The following is a 17279-nucleotide window of genomic DNA, read 5'->3' as shown; positions in this document are numbered from 1 at the left end:
AGCACAGGAATATTACAGAAAATAAAAAACGACACAAAAGGGAAGCGAGAAAGAGAAAGAAAGGTAAAGGGGAAAAAAACGGCTTCACTCTCTGCTTGCCTGACTGTTCACACAGATAACTTCACTAACTCTCACTCACTAATTCTCGCGAGAGTATTCCCAGCACTTAAAGGTTTTTTTTACTTTTTTATTTTTTTATTGAACAATATCAATTTACAAAACCAAATAGGGAACAATATTACAAAATATACACTTTTCCAAACATATCTCCTTCCAACACTTAAAGGTGCATGCAGTTAAAGATAAAAATGCGATAACAATCCTCTATTCCCAATAAACCACCAATGTAATATAAATACACTCTAAATCATCCACACACATTTTAGATAATTACACAATTAACTCCTTGCATTACTGTAAATATTCCCATTAATTTTCTCCACATAAAATGAACCATGCAAATTACTGTTTAACGCATAAATTAAATTATTTATCAATTAACTGCATTTAGACTCCTACAATAATGTATTTATGATAATGAGGTTTAAAAACATGATGGCTAGTTGCATAAACCACTAAGACTATAGTCTTACAAGTTAGTCATCAATTTTTTTTCTTTGAATGTTCATAACTTTTTTAAGTCAACAACCATAGATTGGTCTAATATTTTGATGCAGAAAAGTAAGACTGACTTCCCCATGACTAACTTCTAGTGGGTCATGCTAGATCTTAAGACTATCTTAACATAATGGCTATCCCTGCGTCTCTCAATGTCCATACTATCCGTCCTAAATAGTATGAGATTAAAATAAGTGTGTCCCAAAGCATAGTATGTTGAAAAGAGTGTGTCAGAAGTCCCCGGATGGTCTACTATTTCCGGTGGATTTTCGAAGTGTGGATCTGTGCTAATATTGCACACAACCCATTGCGCTTTGGAGGAGGAACTACAAACACGAGTAGAAAGTGTTAAAAAAAACTACAAAACATGGCGGAGATGCGCGACCGACGGTGAGAGGTTTAGATAAAGGTTTGAGTGACTAATCAAAGTTTGACCTAATAAAAAAAATATTAATTTAATGTTATCCGTGTTATATTTCATCTGCAATAACAATGTGGACTTTTATAAAGATCCGTTTGGCCATTAACTTTTAAATGCATCATTATGCATTAATATGAGGAGAGTCTCCGCATGAAAGACCTGCAACTAGTGCTTCTGCATTTCTCTCGGATATGGTAGGAAATTAAATTAAATGAAATGTGGAGGATTTTAACGGTGACAAGATGATTGACAGGCCAGTTTACTGTGACAGGAGAGCAACTGTTAAAGACACAATTGTATGATGTGATAGTATGTCCTAAAGCTTGTGTACTCTTTTGCTACACAATCAAATGTATCTTCTTTTTCCTCACAAAATGAGTACATACTTTTAGGGCGTAGTATAAGTAGGCGAATTGAGACACAGCATATGTTTATGCACCTTATAAAAGTGAATTTTGTATAATAGGTCCCTCCCCCCTTTAACACATTTTTTCCCTTACTATTTGCCAAGTATGTCTCCTTGTCCTTAAGTGCCTAATGACTTGATTTGTGTTTCCAAACAGGACGCACATGGAGACCTCAGAGAGTGACTCTGCTAGCAGCAGCAACACCGAGGTTAATCACGCCGAGACCGTTTGCAAAACCCTCTTTGAAACTCTGGAGTCTGAGTCTGATTTTGATCTGCAACTATGCAAGAAAGATATTGAACAACTTTTGACTACCAATCCAAATGTCTTTAAACACTGTAAACTTGAAATAGAAAGACACGACCAGGCGTGTGCCAGGCCTCTTGATGAACCAATGCTCTCTATCAAAATCTATGGAAGAGAAAATGTGGGCAGATCTTTTCCTGGAGATGAAGTCTGTGTAGAGATCTTGAGCAGAGAAATGTGTCCGCGGCAAGGTAAAGTGATAAAAGGGAGGGTCGTTGGATTAATAAATAGAAATGAAAACTCATTAAGCTTCATCTGTAAGATGGTGGAAGACAATCCTGCATATGTTATACCCATTAACAAATGCATGACCATAATACGTACAGTTCAAAAGAAGGACATGGGCAAAATTGAAGTACGACACTACAATAGCGTACGCTGGGTTAGAAAGGAGTTTGTAGACATAGCTGAGAATCAATTGTTAGTTGTCAAGGTTTTAAAATGGGACAATCTGAAAACATTCCCTCTTGGTGTGGTTACAAAAGTAATTCCAGTGAGTAGTGCGTTGCGTGAAATGCTATGCATTGAACTTGGCTCTAAAGACACACCACCACCATTCAAACTACAAGAACCTGAAGATGATGAGGCTTTAGAAAGGGAGGATTTGTGTGACATTATCACTTTCACCATTGACCCAACTACAGCTGAGGACCTGGATGACGGCTTTAGCGTGACTGAGCTTCAACCGGGTGATTCCTACCAGATTGGTGTTCACATCACAGACGTCGCAAGTTACATCACCAAAGATAGCGAGCACGACAAATTCGCTAGAGAGCGCGGCAGAACAATTTACACTTCAGAGAAGGAAGACGTGGGCTTCATGTTCTCAAGAGATCTGAGCAATGACTACTTGAGTTTGACGCCAAGTAAACCTCGGAAAGCCATATCCTTGCTGATAGACGTTGACAAGAAAACGAGCGTAATACTAAACAGCCGGTTTGCTCTAACCCGCATTAAGTCTGACAGACGGATGTCGTATGAAGAGGCAGACCAAATTATTGAGAAGTACCTCTACTCGGATGACACAAAGCCTCTGCGGGTCTCATGTGTGGAGGATTGTGTAGCTATTGCTTACCGTTTCTCCGAGGTGCACCGAAAATGCAGACTGGAAGGCGAATGGCCATATGGGAGGCGGGCAGGGCAAGGTTACTCTCACCCCATGGTGGAGGAACTAATGAATCTCTACAATAGTGCCGCCGCTGAAGAACTCATATCTACAGACGTCACACAAGATCTCACACCACTGAGGTGCCAACGCGAGCCGGACCCAGAAAAACTGAAACAGTTTAGAGAGAAATACATGAACCTAATTCCCATGTCACTTTACTTTTCAAATATCTGCGAAGTAGATAGTGAAAATAGTGCAGAGGATGTTTGGTCCAATGCAGAATGTGACAATATGGAGCATGCAGGAATATCATTGAACATTTTCACCTCCATATTTCACAAGATGGAAGCGTTTGCACAGAGAAAAGACTACTATAATCTGATGCAGTTGATTTTTTCAGATGAAATCCATCCGACATTTATCCCGATGGTGCGGGAGTTTCGTGAGATTCAGAAGAAAGCCTTCATACTTCGCTCGTGCTCCTCGGTAGATTCCAGGTTGGGCCACTATGATTTACAGCTTAACGCATACACCTGGGCGTCATCTCCTATGAGGCGTTATCTGGACCTCATCTTGCAGAGACTTCTGCACACTGTGCTCTCTAAGAAAATCCTTATGCAAACTGACTACACGCAAGTTGAAATCAACAGGTTTTGTCAGTCTGGAATGGATGCAGAAGAGGAGGATGCCCAGCTGTTGAGACTGATAAATGTTCAGTTTGAACCCAAAGATGTGGTCAAGCTCGCAGTAGTGGACCAGATCACTCCGCAGGGGCATGAATTCACAATATCGTTCCCTCTGCATCCTATGTTAGCGGTGATTACTATCATGTACAAGCATCTCAAAGTTGTGGATCAGCCAAGATACAATGAGGACGAGAACTCCATGACTCTTCATTGGAAGAGGAGAGTGTATTCGTTCAGCAAATCATTCAAGACTTCAGACCCTTCAAAGCCCATGAAGAATGTGACTCCAGTGTCAAGTATACTGTGGAAAAGACTGGGATCTGCCGTAAAACAGCAGGATTGGGTTAAGACCGAGCAATGCCTCCGAGACATGAAAAGAGGGGAGAATGAGAATGAAGAAAATAAAAGGGTGGAAAGTGAGGCTAGTTCAGTGGAGCAACAACACTATAAGAAACAAACTATGGAGTTGGAGTTAGGCACGGTTGTTCAGGTGCAACTTGGGCCCGAACTTAAAGATGGCTTACCAGTTCCTGTAGTTCTGCTGCTCAGCATTAATGAATGCTTTGAGATCTGTTTGGAGCACACGAGAAACCCCACTGTGTGCTTCTCAAAACCGGACTGCATTGCGTCTAAGACTATCTATAACAACTACAAGGAGTACCAGGAAATCTGGATACGACTATGCCAGATAGACACCGCTTACAATGCTTTGGAAGAAAACAATAATGTCATCTTAGAGGATGTGCGGATAAAATGGAGCGGGGATGAAACAAATCTCCAAGGGTCTTTTTATATAACCAAGACTCAAAAAAAGGAATGGTCTCTGGAGTTTGACCTTAGGAACTGCTTCTTGTGCATCAGACTAAGACACCAGAAACCACAGAACGATAACGCAAAACAGTCGCATGGTTCTGCAGTTTCAGATCTGCAGGGTTCCCTGCCTTTCACATGGGTTGCACACGCAGTAACCAGCAAACCAAAGAAACAGAAGGCTACAGACAATAACGACCGGATTCATTTTCAGATCACACAAAGATCTATGAGTTACATCCCACCCGAGGTTAATGCCGAGGGAACCAAATTCACCATTGAGGTCATTCCCAAAAAAATTCCATTTGTGTGAGTGATCATTCATCCAGCTGATATATTACAGATTTATTCACAAATATATACATGTTTTGTAACGAATGCAATATTTTTTGCAGGCTCAGGGAACAAGCGATTGCAGACCTAAAACTGGCTAATAACCTGGTGAAAAATGTCGCCACTAGACAGCACCTTGAAGAACTGAATGATGGTGAGTGAAGCAAAATGGCAACTTTATTCAAAGCAGATGGTTTAATGCAAATCATATCCATCTATGTAGTACAAAGGTCTCAAGCTATTTGCGATTGAAATTCAAAAATGATTAGCCAGACAATTAAAACATGAGTCCTTGCAGCCGAACAAATGCATGCCTGAGGAAAACAGGGGGTCTAAAGTCACTAGTCGTAACTGTTCCCATAAGTTACACCATTTTCTAATGGTGAATTAAATTATGTAAGAGGACATTTTATTGTACACTATGAAGCACCGGTGTCCAAAGTCTGCCGTCTGGTGATGCATTTCAAACTTGTCTATTAAAATATATGAATGTGGCCCGCCACGCATAATATATAAATCATGCAATTTCACGATCAACACACGGTCACAGCACTAGATTTTAGGCCTGGGGCTCCAGTGTCCACAAGCTGTGTACATCCATCCATCCAGCATTTAAATAAAATGGAAATGATCTGGCTGCGTCTGTGTTCTTTAATTTGCATAGATCATCCGCAGAATATCTCCCATCAGGGCTTTTCTGGGATTGCACTCTCATGCTAATTTTCATTTTTGTTAATTTATGAATATAGGCTATGCTTTCGTTTGATGTTAGATTGTGTTAGTTCTTAATGATGCTACATCATTGATTTTAACACAAATTAATTAGTATATGTAAAGATACACATACTTTAAAAGTATTGTTGATGTATTGTTGGTCTGAGTTCATGTTCACTGTTGTGTAATGGTAATGTATACACAACCTTATTGCAGTGTTTTACCGATACATTAAATAAGCAGCAATCCCATGATGCTTCCATAGATTAGACCACCCTAGAATCTCATGCACTTTTCCAACTAATCCTAAACTAACTCTCTTTACTAAATAGTAAGACATTGCCCTGTTTGTTCTTTCTCTGGCTCATGTCTTGAATGCATTGTCTGAGCAGCTGATAGTATGAGATGCGGTAGAAAGAAATGTTACGCAATTTACTCGGTTTGATTTTCTAATGACAAACTGATGCGAGTGCTAAACGATGAGTGACAGAACTAGGCTGTGTCCGAATCGCCCCCTATATCCTTAAAAATGGCACTGTTTGAGGGGACAGCCATTTCTAGTGGTGTCCGAAACCGTAGTGGATGTTATTAAGTGCACTCATTCATTCCCATAATGCACCGCAATAACGAGCTAGAGAATGCCCTTGACTAATATTTTTTCCTCCAAGCGAATTCTTGAGAATTTGTTTTGTAGACAAATATAAATGGCATTGCAATATTCTGCCTACATGTGAATTTCTTATACAAAAACTACAATTAATAAAAAAAAATGGATGAGTTTGGCAAGAATAAAAAGCATAAAATACATGCACTTGGTGCTTTTGAGACGTTCATCTGTCCTGGATGTAGTAGAAATTAATTCTGATGCCAGATGTTGAAGACTTTCTGTACATTTGTAATGGGGACACCTTGAATAAACTATTTCCATGCCTTGTCTATGAATATCTCATGTATGTGTTAACGTGGTCAAAACCTTCTTGTGTTGAATTAGATGCTGATGTAGAAAATTTCGACTTGTACGATGTGGACGAGAGCCTGAACCTGCCAGTTCTGAATAAGAGCCAGCAGAAAGCTGTTGAGGAAGCTATGAAGAAACCTTTCACTGTGATTCAAGGCCCACCAGGTATTAAAATACTCTACAACGTGTGTCCTCCAGTATTTCTGTCGTATATTTGAAATGGCAAATCATGAACAATTCAATCTAAACGATTCATTCATTCTGAGTCGGTTATTTCCCCCAAAGGGGTTTGCAGTTCACTGAATCGTTTGGAAGTTGGTACGGTTTCTCAGTCAGTATCAGTAGTCAATACAGTGCTGAATAAAGTGGATATGTACAATCACTTGAAGTAAAAATCTGCTTTTATTTGAGAAACTTCAACTGCTGTATCGTGTAAATAAGGTGCATTCACACTTAAAGTGTTTGTGTGTGTGCTGCACTTTTTAAAAATGGTTTTCAAATTGATGTTTTTGACGACTGCACCTCGTTCACTGTTTTTACTCTTCAAACAGGAGTTACTCTTCTAATGCCGAGTGAAATTGAAAAGAACTTAGTTAAAAACGTGCATCGAAACAAATTTGATCTATACTTCTATTGGTGATCCGTTGTGTTGCATCTTGCATTATTTGGATATAGCCAACACTGAATGCTACTGTACATGTACAGTACTCAAGAAAATGAAAGATGCTTATCTCAGGTGTAAATTCACCATTTTGGTGCTTATTTATTTATTTTGAAATATAAATCTCCAGGAACAGCAATGCCCTGAATCTCCCCTACACAATATTACAGGGTACATTTCTTTAGTTTGTTGGAAAAACATTTCAGTATTAAGGAATTCTGCATTTTATATTGTCATCTTTTGTTGCAAATTGTCTGAATCGATATTTGATTTCACCATTGCAGACTCATTTTGTTCCTAAATGATGTGAGTTGTGTTTACACTAACATTATTGCTCATATTTGAGGGTTAGCAATTGTATGTCTAAGTGTTTTTATATGGACATGAATGAATGAATCAATAAATCCAATGTCATGGCAGTAGTCATATACAACTCTAAAATATATCATTTCTAATGGACTGATTTGCAGTCTTGACAAAGAAGGTGAAAAATGCAAACGAATTTTTTTGGAAAATGCTGAATCCGTGTCATGTTTTCATCTACAGGGACAGGGAAAACAGTGGTTGGTATTCACATTGTTTACCAGTTTTTCATGAAGAACAAAGACTTTCTGGCCACTTCTGAATCCTCCAAATCAACCCCTGATCAGAAACCCCCCAAAAAGCCTGCTATCCTGTACTGTGGACCTTCGAACAAGTCTGTGGACATTGTTGCAGGTGAATTGTGTATGCTGGTCTTTTTTATATATATAGATAGCAGACCCTAGTCTGATTACAAATACAAATCTAGCTCTAGAGTTTTTATAAGGGAGCCAGAAAAACATACAGTATGCAAGTGTGCAAATGCAAATGTTTGGGAATGATAGCATTACAGTCGTGCCAGTGATTGTGGTGTTATTCAGGTTGCTAGCTATAAACGTCGACAATTGTTGAATGTGTGCTGTATTTACTAAAAGAGAAAACTGAGCATGAAAAGAGACAGTTTACTTTCATGAATTGGATTCTGGCTCTTTTCAGGATGCAATGGCGAATCAAATCAAACTTGTGTGAAGCATTGGCATTCACTTGCTAGAGTGGTAGAGTATGTTTCAGGCTCTATTTTACTTGTTAAACGGTGTGTACTCACATTACCCATTGATCTTGTGTCCCAGAGCAGCTGCTAAAACTCAGGGGAGTCCTAAAGCCTCTGAGAATCTACTGTGATCAGATGGAAATGCGTGAATTTCCATATCTGGGCAGTGACCTGAAGCTTTGCCGCAGATCCCTCCGTGATGACAAACCGAACGAGGAGCTCAGGTAAGATCTTCCTGTAAAGGAAGCATAAAAGTTGGACAAAAATGGGAGTGAAAAAACAAGACAATGCAAGCATGTACAGGGTGAAAAGCAACGGTCCTAGTACTGAGCCTTGAGGTACTCCATACTGAACTTGTGATTAATTTACTACTACAAATTGGTAACGTTCAGATATGTACAATTTGAACCATGCCAATGCAATTCCAATAATGCCAATGTAATTTCGAGTCTATTTAAAAGAATGTTGTGGTCAATTAATATCAAATGCTGTGCTAAGATCAAGTAACACTAATATGGAGATACAATCACGATCAGATGATAAATGCAAATCATTTGTAACTCTGATGAGAGGAGTCTCAGTACTATGATATGGTCTAAATCCTGACTGGAAGTCTGCAGACAATGATAATAGTAGTATAATATAGTGTTGTCACATGACCGTGTCACATGATGTGTACGTGGGGCACTTTACAACAGGTGGTGTGTGAATAAACCCATTCAACTTCTAATTCTGTTGCAGGGATATTAATCTGATGTACCTCGTCCGTGAACCTGACAATCCTTTTTCAAAAAAAATTAAAACCTTGGAAGAGAGCTTAACAGAGGATGAAATAGATGCGTGAGTAAGACTAAAGTTTACATAAATGCCTGTGATGTTGGTAAAGAGTATGCTTTCTTTCAGTGGGTGTAAGTTTAGTACACTGTTCTTGTATTTATTTACTGCCACCATGAGGCCATTTAAAAAAATACTCCAGTGAAATAAAATCTAGTAATATTAATTAATGAATTAATCTGTAGGATGGCAAGTCATGATTACTCAAATGTGAAACAGAGGTAAGATATTATGTGATTAAAAGCTGTGTCAGGCACAATGTTCAGTGGGAAAATATAGAAGATATAAAGTCACTAGAAAATACAGTCCCAGTCATATAAAATAAAATATGGTTAGAACACAATTTAACATTCAGAATAGAAATTGTTATGTTATATGTGGTGTTTTGTGTTATCTTTTCACAAGCTTCCATTTCTAGGCATGCTATCTAGCATCTCAACGACGATAAACTTTCATGTTAAGTAAAGGTTTTCTTAACTTTTTGGTGCAGGTTTGAATGGCAAGTGTATGTCAACAATATCTTAATAGTCCAGTGTTACTCAATCCTGGAAGCATGAAGATAGAATAATAAGATAGAATCAGATGTGTCTAATAAGGGAAAATGTGTTGTGTAGTGGAATTAAGAAACTTTGGTGATTTAATAAAAAAAAAAAATTCCTGTGAATTTGGATGGACCAAACAAATCCGTTTGCGTATGTGTTGTTGTACACAAATATGCATGACTAACAAAATGCGTCTACAGGTACAGGAAAATGTTGAAGGAAGCTCATCAGCATGAGATCAGGAAGTGTGATGTAGTTCTGTGCACCTGCGCTTCAGCACTGAAACCCGAGATCCGGGAGGTCATGGATTTCCGGCAGATACTCATTGATGAATGTGCCATGGCGACAGAGCCAGAGGCCTTCATCCCTTTAGTTTCCTACAAACCACAGCAGGTGAGCTCGGGAATTACATCATCATCATCATCATCGGTTTCTGTTTTAATAATAATAATAATAATAATAATAATAATAATACATTTTATTTAAAAAGGCGCCTTTCTGACACTCAAGGTAACCGTACAGGCATACATGAAAAGTAATACAATAAACAAATAATAAAGTTATACCAAAAGTTGATTAAAATCAATTTAAAATCAAGTAAAATTGCAGATGAATGGGTGCTACAACGAATAGGCTTGTTTAAACAGAAAGGTTTTAAGTCCAGTTTTGAAATGAGGGAAAGAATCCATGTTTTTGAGATGAAGTGGAAGGGAATTCCAAAGGCGGGGAGCAGAACGGCTGAATGCTCTGCTCCCCATTGTGGTGAAACGGGCAGGTGGGACAGACAGATGTAATGTGGTGGAGGATCTGAGAAAACGAGATGGAGTGGAAACATGTAGGAGATCAGACAAATAGGGGGGAGAGAGGTTATGGATGGCTTTGAATGTCAGCAAGAGGACCTTGAACTGAATACAGAACTGGATAGGGAGCCAGTGAAGCTGCTGGAGGACTGGAGTGATGTGATGGATGAAGAGGGGTTTGAGTAATGATTCGGGCAGCAGAATTTTGGACTAGTTGAAGTTTACGGAGGGATTTGTGAGGGAGGCCCAAAAGAAGTGTATTACAGTAGTCTAGGCGGGAGGTGACAAGGCTGTGGACCAGAATGGCAGCAGTGTGGGGGTGAGGGAGGGGCGAAGACAATTAATGTTACGTAAGTGGAAGTAGGCTGACCGGGTGATGTTATTGATGTGTGGTTAGAATGATAGTGTGCTGTCAAGGATGACACCCAGACTCTTAACCTGGGAAGGTGAGATGGAGGAATTATCAATTTTGATGGAGAAACTGTTAGTTTTGGCTAATGTGGATTTGGTACCAATGAGGAGAACCTCGGTTTTACCACTGTTAAGTTTAAGAAAGTTGAGAGTAAGCCAGGATTTTATTTCTGCAATGCAATCAGTGAAGGTAGTGAATGGAAGAGTGGATGTGGGTTTTGTTTCAGTGAAAATTAACATTGAATTTACGGAGAATATTTCCAAGGGGAAGCAGGTAGATAATAAAAAAGAAGGGGCCCCAGGACAGAGCCCAGGGGCACACCTGTAGTGACGGGAGAGGAAGTGGATTTGAATGACTTAAAGGATGATTCCGGTATTTAACACTTTGAGTCTATTTTGTAGTTTGTTTTGGATGAACTAGAGTGGTGGACTAAGAAATTTTGACGATGGGTCCTGTCTCGACTTTTTGACTATTTTAGAATCGCCTCTGAGTGCTTCAGAGTGGATGTCTATGGGCATGCTCAAACATGTCCTTAAAACAACCCTTAACGTTCGTTTTCAAAACTGTGCAACTCACCGAGTGGTTAGTGGTGTTCGTTGATGTTCCAAAACAAGTGACAAACTAGTGAGTGGAAGAGTGGATGTGGGTTTTGTGGTGAGGTAAAGCTGGATGTCATCCGCGTAGCAGTGAAAATTAACATTGAATTTACGGAGAATATTTCCAAGGGGAAGCAGGTAGATAATAAAAAGAAGGGGCCGCAGGACAGAGCCCAGGGGCACACCTGTAGTGACGGGAGAGGAAGTGGATTTGAATGACTTAAGCTGGATGAACTGAGTGCGGCCAGAGAGGTAGGATGTGAGCCAGTTTAGTGAAGTGTGGGTATACCAATGGATGACAATCTTTTGAGGAGGGTGATATGACAGATGGTGTCAAAGGCCGCACTCAGGTCAAGGAGGATGAGGATAGTGAGTAGTCCAGAGTCAGCTGCCATGAGAAAGTCATTGGTGATTTTTATTTGTGCTGTTTCTGTGCTGTGGAGTGGGCGGAAACCAGACTTTAAACAAAACAAAAGACACAAAAGACTCTGGCAGGTGGAGAAGACTTGTGATTTGCAACATGTTGTCTCTAATTCTGTCCAAAATCGCCCCATTCCCTAAAAAAAGTGCAAAAAAGATTTCATTCCCTATATATTTTTCGAATTATTATTATTATGCACGATGCATTTTGATTTATAGTTTCCTGTCTATTTCAGATGCACAAATATTAACATGTCTTTCTTGACTCGGACAAGATTGGATTGTAAATGCAAAATAACTGTTTTTATTTCCGAGATTCAAGAGTTAAACATGCATATAATGAGGTTATCTGACAACAATGCAGAATACTACAAATTGTAATATTTTACCATGCATAATGCTTTTTTAAACAATATTTTTAAAACTAGTTGGCAGTAAACATTATATACTAGGGGTGTAACAATATCGTGTCACAATATATCGCGATACAAAAATGCAACAATATGTATTGTGCATAGTTCATCCAAAATAAAAATTACTGTGTGAGAAAAAAAAAAATCAAGTTTACAGAGTTTTAGTGTCAGTACTACATTAAACTACTATATATAATGTTAAATATAATAGGGGAATATTTGTGGGTCCTGATAATGCCGAATGTCTTATGCTACCAGTAAAAAGTGGCCTACATTATTTTAAATACATCTAGTCAGTGAAAGAGTACAAGCATATTCGTTTAAAATAATTCTGTATTTTCAGCTTCTGAATCATGAATATTTTTATTCGGGTGTCACTATTGTCCTGTGCATTGGGTTTCCAGCACTAAGCCTATTCATTTACACCCACAGTAATATCAAATTTAGCATTTTAATCAACAGTACATATTTAGTATCACAATAATATCGCATAATATCGTGATGTGTATGGAATCATTACAGCTCCCTATTATATACTACGCATTTTTAGTAATTCTCAGCGTATAGCCACAATCATATGCATCTTCACATCGAATGAAAATCTCTGGTTTCCTTTACAGATTGTTTTGCTGGGTGACCACAAACAGATTCGGCCGATAGTGCAGTGTGCCCTAGTGAAAAAGATGGGCATGAGGCAGTCTCTGTTTGAACGCTACATGGATCTGGCCATAATGTTGGACACTCAGTACAGAATGGTAGGAAACAATCAACAGAATCTGAACAATCGTTTTCATTTTGCTTTGATGTTTAACAAATGCACATGTGTGTTAGAAAGAAGAAATTTGCAGGTTTCCTTCAGAAGAGTTTTATGATGGCAAACTGAAAACAAGAGCTGAACGAGGACCCCCCGTCCTTCTTAACAAGAGAGGACTGCCGACGCCCATCTTGTTTGGCCACGTCCAAGGAGAAGAAGTCAGTTTAGTGGTGTCTACAAAAAAGGGCAACGAGAACTCAATGGCCAACACTGAGGAGGCAGAGCAGGCTGTGAGTCCAACACCGCCTTCAGTTCACGAGCGCTTAAGAAAAACCACAGCAATGTCAGAATTCTCCAATAGGAATTTCATTAAGCTCCTCCTCGTGTGTTGATTAATGAATCATGAAGAAAGCAAGTTGATATTGATCCTAAGTTAGTTAAAGGCAGGGTAGGCGATTTGTTCCAGAAACATTTTTTGTTATGCTGGTTGAAAGTCATTAAAGGGTTAGTTCACCCAAAAATGAAAATATTTGTGTTTTCCAGGTTGATGTGGCAGATCTGTTGATCAAAGCACACGTGCCACCTCAGAATATTGCAATTCTGACCCCTTACAACGCACAGATGTCAGAGATCAAAAAGACAATGCAGAAGAGAGATATTACAAATGTCACCGTTTGCACAATTATGAAGAGCCAAGGTGTGTTATTCTGATTGCATCAATCGAGTTTTCAATTCAATTCTGCATGAATTTATGCTCAGTCTCTGAATTGAATTGAATTTTTTTTTAAATTCATCGATAGCTTTGATTTTATTATCTTACTGTTTATTTTTAATTGTTTTCCTTTTCTCTGTGTAAGCGCCTTTGGTAAAGCTCGCTTTAAAGGCACTATATAAAATAAAGTTATTATTATGTGGGGGATAATGTAGGACATTCAAGACTCGCTGTCTTTCCCCTTTTTGTTTCTGAGATTAACGAGTGTCATTAAAAAACCCAAACTGAACCCTTTAAAGGGTTAGTTCACCCAAAAATGAAAATGATGTCATTAATGACTCGCCCTCATGTCGTCCCAAGCCCGTAAGACCTCCGTTCATCTTCGGGACACAGTTTAAGATATTTTAGATTTAGTCCGAGAGCTTTCTGTCCCTCCATTGGAAATGTATGTACGACATGAGGGCGAGTCATTAATGACATCATTTTCATTTTTGGGTGAACTAACGCTTTAAGTGTAAACCGCTGTGTGTGTGCAGGAAGCGAGTGGCCGTATGTGATCCTCTCCACTGTTCGCTCCTGCCCCGTGTCTGACATAGAAAGCTACACACCAAGTAATGTCTGGCTAGGGAAAAGACTCGGATTCATCACTGATCCAAATCAGGTCAATGTTGCCATAACTCGTGCACAGGATGGACTGTGCATTCTGGGTAAGCAGTGAAGAATACATAAAGTGATGACAAATTTTGTTTAAAAAAATTGTTGTTTACACTTTATTTTAATGTGTAAGTACAGAGTAATATTAATTAACAGCATGTACTTAGTGTAGGGTTAGGGTTTGGCTGAGTTGCATTTCTACCAGTCAAACGTTTTGGATCGGTAAGATTTTTAATGTTTTTATAAGAAGTCTCTTCTGCTCACCATGGCTGCATTTATTTGATTAAAAATACAAATAAAACCAGTAATATTGTGAAATATTATTACAAGTTAAATCAACTGTTTTCTATGTGAATATATAGTGATGTGTAATTTATTCCTGTGATCAAAGCTGTATTTTCAGCATCATTACTCCAGTCTTCAGAGTCACATGATCCTTCAGGAATCAGTCTAATATGATGATTTGCTGCACAAGAAACATTTATTATTATTATCGATGTTGAAAACAGTTATTTATCTGAAATAGAAAGCTTTTCGAACACTAAACACTACCGTTGAAACGTTTGGGGTCAGTAAGAAGTTTTTTTTGGTGAAAGAAATAAAAGAAATCAATACTTTGATTTATCAAGGATGAATTAAATTGATCAAAAGTTACAGTGAAGACATTTATAATGTTACACAAGATTCAATTTCTTTCTATTCATCAAAAAATCCTGAAATAAAAATGTAAATAACTGTTTTCAACATTGATAATATGTGATGATTGAGCATCGAATCATCATATTAGAGTGATTTCTGAAGGATCATGTGACACTGAAGACTGGAGTAATGATGCTGAAAATACAGCTTTGATCACAGGAATAAATTACATTTTAAAATATATTAAAATAGAAAACAGTTAGGCTATTTTAAATTGTCATAATATTTAACATTAATGTTGTTTTTTTTATCAAATAAATGCAGCCTTGGTGAGCAGAAGAGACTTCTTTAAAAGAAAACATTAAAAATCTTACCGATTCAAAACTTTTGATTTATAGTGTCTATTGTAAGTACAGAGTAATATTAATTAACAGCATGTACTTTCTATAGGGTTAGGGTTTGGTTTAGGGTTAGTTGCATGTAATTATGCATAATTTACTGTTAATACTATGGTAAACACATGTAACAAGGACACTGTAAAATAAAGTGTAACCAAATTGTTTTATAATTTCAAATTATATTTTATTAACTTTCAAATTTCATTTTGTGTATATGTTGAAAAGTGTGCCTGTGCTGTTTTCGTTTAAAGCCAATGCCAGTTGGTTTTGTATTTTGTTATGTAATGCAATGACTTTCAGTATTGTTTTGTGGCTGAAGTGTCCACATGTAGGCCTATTTGTGGCCTGTGTGTACAAGTGGTCACTGTATTGTCTGTATCTTTTACATTCACGCACACAAATCTATATATATAGCCGATTGCTCATGTAATATCCCCATTTCTGTTATCTCTTAGGTAACAGTGAGCTGTTGAGATGCTGTAAACTTTGGGAGAGACTCCTGGATCACTATAACAAACAGAGCTGTGTGGTGAATCCAGCGAGTGACATCCAGGTCAAAGCGCTGCCGAAAAGAAGACGGAAACAGAAAAACCTCTGAGTGTCATGGCAGGGGATAAAGTATGGAAGCTTTTTTCCGCCACTGAATAAAAAAATAATAATAATAATTGCGACTTTTTATCTCACAATTGCGAGATATGAAGTCAGAATTGTGAGAAATAAAGTCGCAATTGCGAGATATAAAGTCGCAATTCTGATAAATAAAGTTGCAATTGCGAGATATAAAGTCGCAATTCTGAGAAATAAAGTCGCAATTGCAAGATATACACTCACCAGCCACTTTATTAGGTACCCCATGCTAGTAACGGGTTGGACCCCCTTTTGCCTTCAGAACTGCCTCAATTCTTCGTGGCATAGATTCAACAAGGTGCTGGAAGCATTCCTCAGGGAGTTTGGTCCATATTGACATGATGGCATCACACAGTTGCCGCAGATTTGTCGGCTGCACATCCATGATGCGAATCTCCCGTTCCACCACATCCCAAAGATGCTCTATTGGGTTGAGATCTGGTGACTGTGGAGGCCATTTTAGTACAGTGAACTCATTGTCATGTTCAAGAAACCAATTTGAAATGATTCCAGCTTTATGACATGGCGCATTATCCTGCTGAAAGTAGCCATCAGAAGTTGGGTACATTGTGGTCATAAAGGGATGGACATGGTCAGCAACAATACTCAGGTAGGCTGTGGCGTTGCAACGATGCTCAATTGGTACCAAGGGGCCCAAAGAGTGCCAAGAAAATATTCCCCACACCATGACACCACCACCACCAGCCTGAACCGTTGATACAAGGCAGGATGGATCCATGCTTTCATGTTGTAGACGCCAAATTCTGACCCTACCATCCGAATGTCGCAGCAGAAATCGAGACTCATCAGACCAGGCAACGTTTTTCCAATCTTCTATTGTCCAATTTCGATGAGCTTGTGCAAATTGTAGCCTCAGTTTCCTGTTCTTAGCTGAAAGGAGTGGCACCCGGTGGGGTCTTCTACTCCTGTAGCCCATCTGCCTCAAAGTTCGACGTACTGTGCGTTCAGAGATGCTCTTCTGCCCACCTTGGTTGTAACGGGTGGTTATTTGAGTCACTGTTGCCCTTCTATCAGCTCGAACCAGTCTGGCCATTCTCCTCTGACCTCTGGCATCAACAAGGCATTTCCGCCCACAGAACTGCCGCTCACTGGATGTTTTTTCTTTTTCTGACCATTCTCTGTAAACCCTAGAGATGGTTGTGCGTGAAAATCCCAGTAGATTAGCAGTTTCTGAAATACTCAAGACCAGCCCTTCTGGCACCAACAATCATGCCACGTTCAAAGTCACTCAAATCACCTTTCTTCCCCATACTGATGCTCGGTTTGAACTCCAGGAGATTGTCTTGACCATGTCTACATGCCTAAATGCACTGAGTTTCCGCCATGTGATTGGCTGCTTAGAAATTAAGTGTTAACGAGCAGT

The 17279-nt window shown here is 38.8% G+C and overlaps 1 protein-coding gene across 1 annotated transcript; it reads left to right on the top strand.

Annotated features, from left to right (window-relative positions):
- The first annotated feature begins 1730 nt into the window (after positions 1-1730).
- helz2c (helicase with zinc finger 2c) lies at positions 1731-16049 on the top strand. Its single transcript, XM_056234753.1, has 12 exons — positions 1731-4665; positions 4752-4843; positions 6395-6526; positions 7569-7739; positions 8174-8318; positions 8836-8934; positions 9671-9863; positions 12732-12866; positions 12943-13155; positions 13409-13562; positions 14114-14284; positions 15724-16049. The coding sequence occupies exons 1-12, from the start codon at positions 1841-1843 to the stop codon at positions 15864-15866; spliced, it is 4473 nt and encodes a 1490-aa protein (XP_056090728.1). The 5' UTR covers positions 1731-1840; the 3' UTR covers positions 15867-16049.
- The last annotated feature ends 1230 nt before the right edge of the window (positions 16050-17279 follow it).

The sequence above is a fragment of the Rhinichthys klamathensis genome, unplaced genomic scaffold (genome assembly GCF_029890125.1).
Source record: "Rhinichthys klamathensis goyatoka isolate OS25496 unplaced genomic scaffold, OSU_Roscu_1.1 h1tg000405l_1, whole genome shotgun sequence".
Lineage (NCBI taxonomy): Eukaryota > Metazoa > Chordata > Actinopteri > Cypriniformes > Leuciscidae > Rhinichthys > Rhinichthys klamathensis.
The sequence above is the reverse complement of the archived record's forward strand: the minus strand, read 5'-3'. Positions and strand labels throughout refer to the sequence as shown.